The sequence below is a fragment of the Lethenteron reissneri genome, chromosome 61 (assembly GCF_015708825.2).
Source record: "Lethenteron reissneri isolate LAM-NWPU_2019-01 chromosome 61, ASM1570882v1, whole genome shotgun sequence".
Lineage (NCBI taxonomy): Eukaryota > Metazoa > Chordata > Hyperoartia > Petromyzontiformes > Petromyzontidae > Lethenteron > Lethenteron reissneri.
Window position 1 is genome coordinate 2,916,582 of NC_083839.1, and position 8,620 is coordinate 2,925,201.

Consider the following 8,620-nt stretch of genomic DNA (forward strand, 5'->3'; position numbering starts at 1 on the left):
CACGGCGTCACAAAAAGTCAGACCCCCCCCTCCCTCAAATATGACGTCACAAAGCTCTAACGCCCCCCCCCCTCAAAACCATATTTACATTTCGAAAATAAAGCATGCTTTAAATCGCTTTAAACTATCGTCATTGTAGTGCAAATGTAATGTGGCGCTGCACTCTGATGTTGTAGGAGGGTTGTTATAACAATTAGTGTTGTTATAACAATTAGTGTTGTTATAACAATCCTATATTGATTTAAAGTTGCGCATTTTGATGTGACGTCACATTTCTCAAACCCCCCCCCTCCCCTCGTCACACATCGTCACAAGTGTCTGACCCCACCCCCCCCAGGTGCGTGACGTCATTGATGGACGGCCCCTATGCACTTTTAAATCTAAATAGAAAACTTTTTTCTTCTCGTGTTCAGTTTGTTGTCCTCCCCCCGCACCTCCTATTCACACGGTTCGCTACGTACGGTGCGAAAGAAGTTCAACATGTACGTACACACACTCGGGGGGGGGGAAGACCGTGCGCTCGTCCTCATCAAACTCGTTAAAAAACTGCCCGCTGGCTATTCCCTCCTACACTTTGTTATCGACGAGCTCCGTACCGCCGTGGTAGGCGTTCGCCACCGACGACGCCCTGAGCAGCTCCAGAGACACGAGCTCCGGCACGTCGCGAGACGGAGCGGAGGCATCGGCGGCGGCGGCGGCGGCGGGGTGGTGCGTCCCCAGCAGACGCGCGCACTCCACCGCCCCTCTCTCGACCAGGTCGTGCCACCCGCCGTCCTCCGCGGGGGAGGCCTGCGCGTCGACCGTCACCTCCGGAATGAAACCCCTCGGGCCTCGCGGTTCGAGGCTCGCCGCGGCAGCGGCGTCGTAGAAACCGACGGGCGACTCGGGCCAAGCGACGCTCGCGCCGCCGCCGCCGCCGCTTGGCTCGGGCGCGCACAGCAGGCAATTGAAATTGGAGTTGAGGAGGTTCGAGTCGCGCCCGCCTCTGCAGAAGCACGTTCGCGCGTAGCCGCAGTGGCGCGTCGTTGCCGCGGCGCCGCCATTGTTCGTCGCGCTCGAACCGGCGGGAGGCTTCGCGCCGGGCCCAGCGGAGCAGCCGTCGGCGGACGCGTCGCCCGCGTGGTCGCACGCGGCAAAGGTGGCGGGCCGCACCTGCGCCCCGAAACGATTGTCGCCGGGCGGCGAGTGCGCGAGAACCGAGCGGCCCGGTTCAGCGGCTGCCGGGAGTTTGGGCTGAGTCGGCAGGAACATCTTGAGGAGCAGCATGACGCTGCGCAGGTCCTGACTCAGTTGAGAGACTTCTCGAGTCAGCGTGGACATCTGCACGCAGAGCGAGCAAAGCACGCGCCGCACGCAAGCCGCTTAGACGTCGAATGCCGTCGAGCAGATAAGCCAAAACGTGGCTAATCTAGTCAGGTCTCAGAAGCCAAATGGGGTTGAGTCTAGTTAGTATGTACTTGGACAAGGGTGACCATCAGGGCTAGTCGCCAGGCGTTGTAGACATGGAGCTCTGAATGAATGTATGTTGGACGCATTCACACCGAACGTCGCCAACCGTGCTCATCGGAGATGCGCAGGAAGGACAACAAACTAACACACAAAAAGCAGTTCTAAAGAAATTAGTTTTCAATCTATATTTAAAAGGGCAAAGCTCCAGTGGCTTTTTAATGTTTGTATATGTATGTTGAACTTACTAATAGGGTTTTTCCTCTTTTTTTCTGGCAACAAAACTGACACCTTTTGCAAGGAATCATGCCTACATTAACCACAATACTTGCAGTCAAATGCAAACAAAAACAATACTCTGATAATTTACGCATTGTCTTTGAACCTGATTGGTCCACACCAGAGACAGCTTTCTTTATAGCCTAGTCTCATATGGTGGTCGACCAGATGACGCCAAAAGGCGCACAGTTCAAAGACAACGCACTAGCAGAGTAACGAGAGCTCGGGGTGAGCAGCTACATCATGGGATCTCCTTTGCCAGTACCAAAATATACTAATAGGGTTTTTCCTCTTTTTTTCTGGCAACAAAACTGACACCTTTTGGAAGGAATCATGCTTACATTAACCACAATACTTGCAGTCAAATGCAAACAAAAACAATACTCTGATAATGTATGCATTGTCTTTGAACCTGATTGGTCCACACCAGAGACAGCTTTCTTTAGAGCCTAGTCTCATATGGTGGTCGACCAGATGACGCCAAAAGGCGCACAGTTCAAAGACAACGCACTAGCAGAGTAACGAGAGCTCGGGGTGAGCAGCTACATCATGTTGGTACCGGCAAAGGAGGTCCCATGATGATATGTTGAACTTCTTTCGCACCGTACTTAGGCACCCGTGCTAAAAAAATCAACCCACATCGGCCACAATCCCATTTGCTGTACTGCCACGTCCTCGCCACGCTCGTAGCCCAGCGGGTTTTGAGTGTTCCGCAAACCCACAGCGGTGGTTAACCAGCCCCCGCCGCAGCGAATTCCACTTCGGGTTTGCGTTGAGCGGCAAAGCGACGCGTCAACTTTGCGCGAAATGTCACGAAGCGCCCAATTGTTTCGCGGGGTTAATTATCTTGCGTTGTCACCGGAGGATCGCCGCTAATAAGGGGAGCATGCGCTCCAAACTTTTTAATGATGGGGCGGCATTGGCAGGGGGCAATTTGAAACACATAACAAAAAACCGTTCACAAATTGTACTTTCGCGTGGGAGTCTTTGCATGGCAATGTTAGGACATTTCTAAAAGTGGTGATTCTGGACTGCATATTTACTTCATTGGAACCTCATTTGCCAGTAAAAAGATATGATAATTGGTTGTTGCCAGATAAAAGGGTAAAAAAACAATTATGCATATTTACTTCTTAAGCCTTTAGAAGAAGAATACAAAAAAAACATAGTGCTAATCTAACAGATCTCTGGACAGGGCTGACACCGCTATACCTGTCAGCACGCACCTTCAAGCGATGTTATGTTGATTGTGTGCGAAGAAGAAAGCCCAACCAGACGAGCGAGAGAGAGAGAGAGAGGAGAGAGACAGAGACCGTGAGAAACAATACAATAAAAATGGTAAGACCGGGACAAACAAATGGTCAATTCATACTCTTTGGTTGTTTAGGGTAAAGTCACGTAGGTTAAAAAAGAAAACAAATACATTAAATCAAGACGTTTCGGAGGCTACACAAGCTTCCGTCTTCAGACTTAATTGATTTGTTTTCTTTTTTAACCTACGTGACTTTACCGAAAAAACCAAAGAGTATGGATCCTTGCAGTCACGAAAACTTCAAATGTAGAAATGGTCAATTCTTGAACATAATCGCGGCCCAAATGCAAGATTCCAGCATGCAGCATTCTCCTGCCATCTCCTGAATGCCTCGCAGCCTATGCCTAGACCACGTGACAAGCACCAGTGCCCTGCTATCTAACCAGATTGAACCCTGGTTGGCGTCCGAGATCCGAGGACATCGGGTGGATGTATGACCTCGGATCGTTGATAAGAAAAATTCACCCGTAAAAACAAAGTTTTTCACTATAGATGCTTTATATGCGTGGCAAATAATTTACAGTACGTGTTCAATGGGCCACAATCCAGCCCACATTGGTCTTTGAAACGGGCGGCTAGAGTCATCTCGTCCTCTGGCTTGAGATGGCTGCCACCTATGGGTCAGATGATTGCCTGCCACCATTAAGCAATTGGTAATTAAATATAAAAAAAATATTTCCTAAATGTTGAAAATTTTGGAAAAAAATTTTCACGAAAATAAATTGTCACGCACAACGAGTCTGTGTGCAAAATGTCAGCTCGATTGGATCACGGGAAGTTGGTTAAAAAACGACCGAAAGATTTGCACGGTCGTAAGCACGCAAGCACGCAAGCAAGCAAGCAAGTGAACTTAATATAAAGAATTTAAAAATAAAACACCATTGCACGCACGCGAGCACGCCGGACGCACTGCACGACACGTGCTCACACCTAACTGTGCTCGCATACCTGTCAACCCCTTATCAGTGCCCAATCTTATTGCAGACCAATTCAGACCTAATATTGGTCACCCCGTGCCCCCTTATACATCTCAACGTTCATCCTACAAAGTCCCATCGCAAGGGAGAAACACAAACGAATTGACAAAAATAAATGTTTTGCACCGGATTAAAACGGCTGTACGCCGCCGTGTGGACCTGATGCTGCTAATCCTGCATAATGCACATGCATATGCAGTACTAATCACATTCCTGCATTTCCCATAAATATGCTAAATTCCTCTTGATATGCAAATTCATTTGTCAAGGCGCCCAGCTTATATATATGCTCCAAGCTCGTGTGCTGTTTCATTCAGACTCTGTCGCCTCGACAGACCTGGCTTTCACCTGAGGACGGCTGCTTGCGTTGTGGCCGAAACGTCGTGAGAATTATTTTATTATGTTTTATTTTTATTATTTTATTACTTCCCTTCTACGTGATGACTTTACCGAAAGAACCAAGAAGATGAGGACCTGAAACACTCAATTTCCCTGCACATGAGCACGGGGTGAACCGTGATGGGTTGACACGGTATGCGCCCGTGCGACGAACGCGCAGGGCTCACGCGTGCGACCTGCGCGTGGCCTCTCACCTCCTGGTTGAGCTTGCAGATGTTTTGGCGGTTGTCGCATTCTGTCGAGTCACTGGATGGACAGCCCGGGAACACGAGCGCGCCTTCTGCGAAGCGTCAAACCGAGGGGGGGGGGCATTCAATAAACGGCAGCACATTTGTGTCCGAGATGCTCCACCGGGACACGCGGCGAGCTGGCCCACTTCAACTTTTTTGTATCGTCTCCAAAAGTATTTTATCAAGAAAACGAGCAGGATATGAACGGGGAGTTGATGGAAACCTGCCTTAAACCGCACGTTTCAATACACCGGTTTGTATAAACTGTACAACTCCCTAGTGTCTTCCTAAGCTCTGATACCCCTTGGAGGAGAAGAGAGGATTCAATGTTTGGTGGCAAGCTTCCTCCCTTGCCCCTTAGTTTTGCAACTTAGATGCTCTAGAGCGGCAATTTTTAGACAATTTATTGGCCTACTCCTGCCATTTTTTTTTAGATTTAAAGCTTTCGTGACTGCAGGGATTTATCTTCTTGGTTCTGTCGGTAAAGTCACGTAGAAGGGAAATAATAAAATAACAAAAATAAAACATAATAAAATAATTCTCACGACGTTTCGGCCACAACGCAAGCAGCCGTCCTCAGACCTGGTCTTCACCTGACGTGACTTGACCGAAAGAACCAAGAAGATGGCCTTTTTTACTTTACACTATAGGGGGCGCACTTTTCCACGTTCCACTAAACCTGATGCCTGATGGCTTTTCTTGCAGTCATTGGTAACCAGGCTGAGACCGCAACCTGGCTGCAACTGAGCATCGGCTTTAATCGCGTGTGGTTGAAGCCCAGATTCAAACTCAGGTTCTCAGCGGTGTGCAATCGGCGCTCTGACCTCTGACTTCTGAGCCACCCAGTCGCCCCTCAGCTTTATGGAGCAGTATTTTCAACCTTGATTTGAAGCTCTCGTGACTGCAGGAATCCATACTCTTTGATTCTTTCGGTAAAGAGTCTGGCTCAGCAGCAGATCATGCTTTCTCACCTGATGACGGACGCTTGTGTTGCGCCCGAAACATCGTGATTTATTTTATTTTATATCTACGTGACTTTACCGAAAGAACCAAAGAGTATAGTATTTTCAACATTCTTAAATTGGATTTAAAGCTTTCGTGACTGCAGGGATTCATCTTCTTGGTTCTTTCGGTAAAGTCACGTAGAATGGAAATAATGAAATAGTAAAAATAAAACATAATAAATAATTCTCACGACGTTTCGGCCACAACGCAAGCAGCCGTCCTCAGGTGTAGAACAGGTCTCTGTCTTCTCGACAGATCTGTTCTACACCTGAGGACGGCTGCTTGCGTGACTTTACCGAAAGAACCAAGAAGATTCTTAAATTGCTCGCACGGGAAGCCGGCGTCAAAGGAGCCCCTGACTAAATGGTAAGTGGTAACAACTTTCCTTAAGCCAACTAATAAGGTATCTAATTGGCATTTGAACACCCGTTGTATTGCCAGAAAGGGTAAAAGCTATTCTTATTCTACATAATTTGATACTTGCAAAAAGGTGCCATGGTATAGCTGCTCACCCCCCCCAGCTATGCATTATCTGATATGTGTGGCATTGTCTTTGTACTGTTCGCTTTTTGGTGTTCTCTGCTCTGACAATGGCGATACTCGTGTAGGTCAATCAGTTTCAAAGACAATGTAAATATTATACTGCTAGGAACCTCCTGGTGACACCAGCCCACAGGGGATTATTGTGTCCGTCCGTCTGTCGTGAATCCAAAAATGGGAGGGGTGGGGCTGGGTGGAGAGGGGAGGGTGGGGAGGGGCTGGGTGGGGAGGGTGGGGAGGGGCTGGGTGGGGAGGGTGGGGCTGGGTGGTTGGTCGGAAGGGTGGGGCTGGGTGGGGAGGGGAGGGGCTGCTCACCCCGTGGTGCCCTTATAAAACTCAACGTTTAACCTACTCACGCCGGCTTGTGCCCGCCCTCACAGTCGGGCATATTTGCGGAATACACCAGGCCGTCGTTGACCCTGCAGGCCATTGACCGAGCAACCCAACGTTCCTACCAGCTCCCTCCGCAGGAATGTGTTAATAAATGTTTGTTTGCATGTTCACCGCAAGTACGCATGGTTAATGCAGACTTTATTATTCCTTGCAAAATGATTCTGTTTGGCGTTTGAACATCTTAACACCTGTTTTATTGCCAGAAAGGGTAAAAGCTTATTCTAATGCATCTACTACATTTGGTCAGTGGTGGGGGCTAGGCATTCAGCAAAAACCAAGTAAAAAGGTCAGAGCCCCAAGTAGTTCATGGGTGCAGAAGTTATTTCTGCTCTGGATCCCCAATGGGCCAGCACCGTCACTACATTAATCGGGGCGCCACGGTGGCTAGGAGATGTTAACTACCTCGCCTGGTATACAGGAGGTCGTGGGTTCGATCCCGACCCTGACGCCTGCTGCTGTATATTTGGAGTTTGCGCGTCTCTCTCTCATCATCACGGTGGCTAGGAGATGTTAACTACCTCGCCTGGTATACAGGAGGTCGTAGGTTCGATCCCAACCCTGACGCCTGCTGTATATTTGGAGTTTGCGTGCCTCTCACTCTCATCATCATCATGGTGGCTATGAGATGTTAACTACCTCGCCTGGTGTACAGGAGGTCGTAGGTTAGATCCCGACCCGGACGCCTGCTGTATATTTGGAGTTTGCGTGCCTCTCTTTCTCTCTCTCATCATCACGGCGGCTAGGAGATGTTAACTACCTCGTCTGGTGTACAACAGGTTGTAGGTTCGATCCCGACCCTGACGCCTGCTGCTGTATATTTGGAGTTCGCGTGTCTCTCCCTCTCTCATCATCACGGTGGCTATGAGATGTTAACTACTTCGCCTGGAGTACAGGAGGTTGTAGGTTCGATCCCGACCCTTGACGCCGGCTGCTGTATATTTGGAGTTTGCGTGTCTCTCCCTCTCTCATCATCACGGTGGCTATGAGATGTTAACTACCTCGCCTGGTATACAGGAGGTCGTAGGTTCGATCCCGACCCTGACGCCTGCTGCTGTATATTTGGAGTTTGCGTGTCTCTCTCTCATCATCATCACCACGGTGGCTAGGAGATGTTAACTACCTCGCCTGGTGTACAAGAGGTCGTAGGTTTGATCCCGACCCTTGACGCTTGCTGCTGTATATTTGGAGTTTGCGTGTCTCTCTCTCATCATCATCACCACGGTGGCTAGGAGATGTTAACTACCTCGCCTGGTGTACAAGAGGTCGTAGGTTCGATCCCGACCCTGACGCTTGCTGCTGTATATTTGGAGTTTGCGTGTCCCTCTCTCATCATCATCACCACGGTGGCTAGGAGATGTGGTCACGTGTATTTTTCTCCGGGTCCTCCGATTTTCCCCTCCACATTTAGAATCGACGTGCATGCAGAATATTTCGCTGCTCCGAGACATTTTCACACGATGGTAATCCGCCAACTTCGACGAGCAGCTCAGCGGGGCCTTACCTGGTAAAAATAATAAAAAATTTGTTTAATAGTTTTACAACTGAGGTGAGAATTGTAACGCTCGTGAAACGGCGCCACACGTTCGAGAGAAACTTATTTTTTATTAGGAATTTTCGAGGAAAGTGTTATCCGTCGGCTTTGCTTCGTGTAAAAACGGGTTGGCTTTTCTTCTTAAATCAAGTTGTCACTAAGCGTCTGCACGTACATGTGTGCGCGTACGTGTGTGCGTGTGCGTACGTGTGTGCATATGCGCGTACGTGTGTGCGTACGTGTGTGCGTCCGCGCATACGTGCGTGCGTGTGCGTCCGCGTACGTGTGTGTGTACGTGTGTATGTGTGTGCGTGTGCATACGCGCATACGTGTGTGCGTGCGTACGCGTACGTGTGTGCGTGTGCGTCCGCGTACGTGTGTGCATACGTGTGTATGTGTGCGTGTGCATACGCGCGTACGTGTGTGCGCGTACGTGTGTGCGTGTGCGTCCGTGCGTACGTGTGTGCGTACGTGCGTGTGCGTACGTGTGCGTACGCGCGTACGTGCG

General features: G+C 49.4%; 1 protein-coding gene across 1 annotated transcript in view; it reads right to left on the reverse strand.

The window, feature by feature from the left end:
- Positions 1-283: 283 nt before the first annotated feature.
- Positions 284-8,620, reverse strand: part of LOC133358245 (potassium voltage-gated channel subfamily H member 8-like) — a 77,663-nt gene continuing 69,326 nt past the window's right edge. The window contains exons 17-18 of the mRNA XM_061576487.1: positions 4,608-4,693; positions 284-1,320 (exon numbers count right to left, since the gene is read on the reverse strand). Coding sequence (XP_061432471.1) covers positions 568-1,320; positions 4,608-4,693 — 839 coding nt within the window. The 3' untranslated portion in view covers positions 284-567. The remainder of the gene's footprint in view (positions 1,321-4,607; positions 4,694-8,620) is intronic.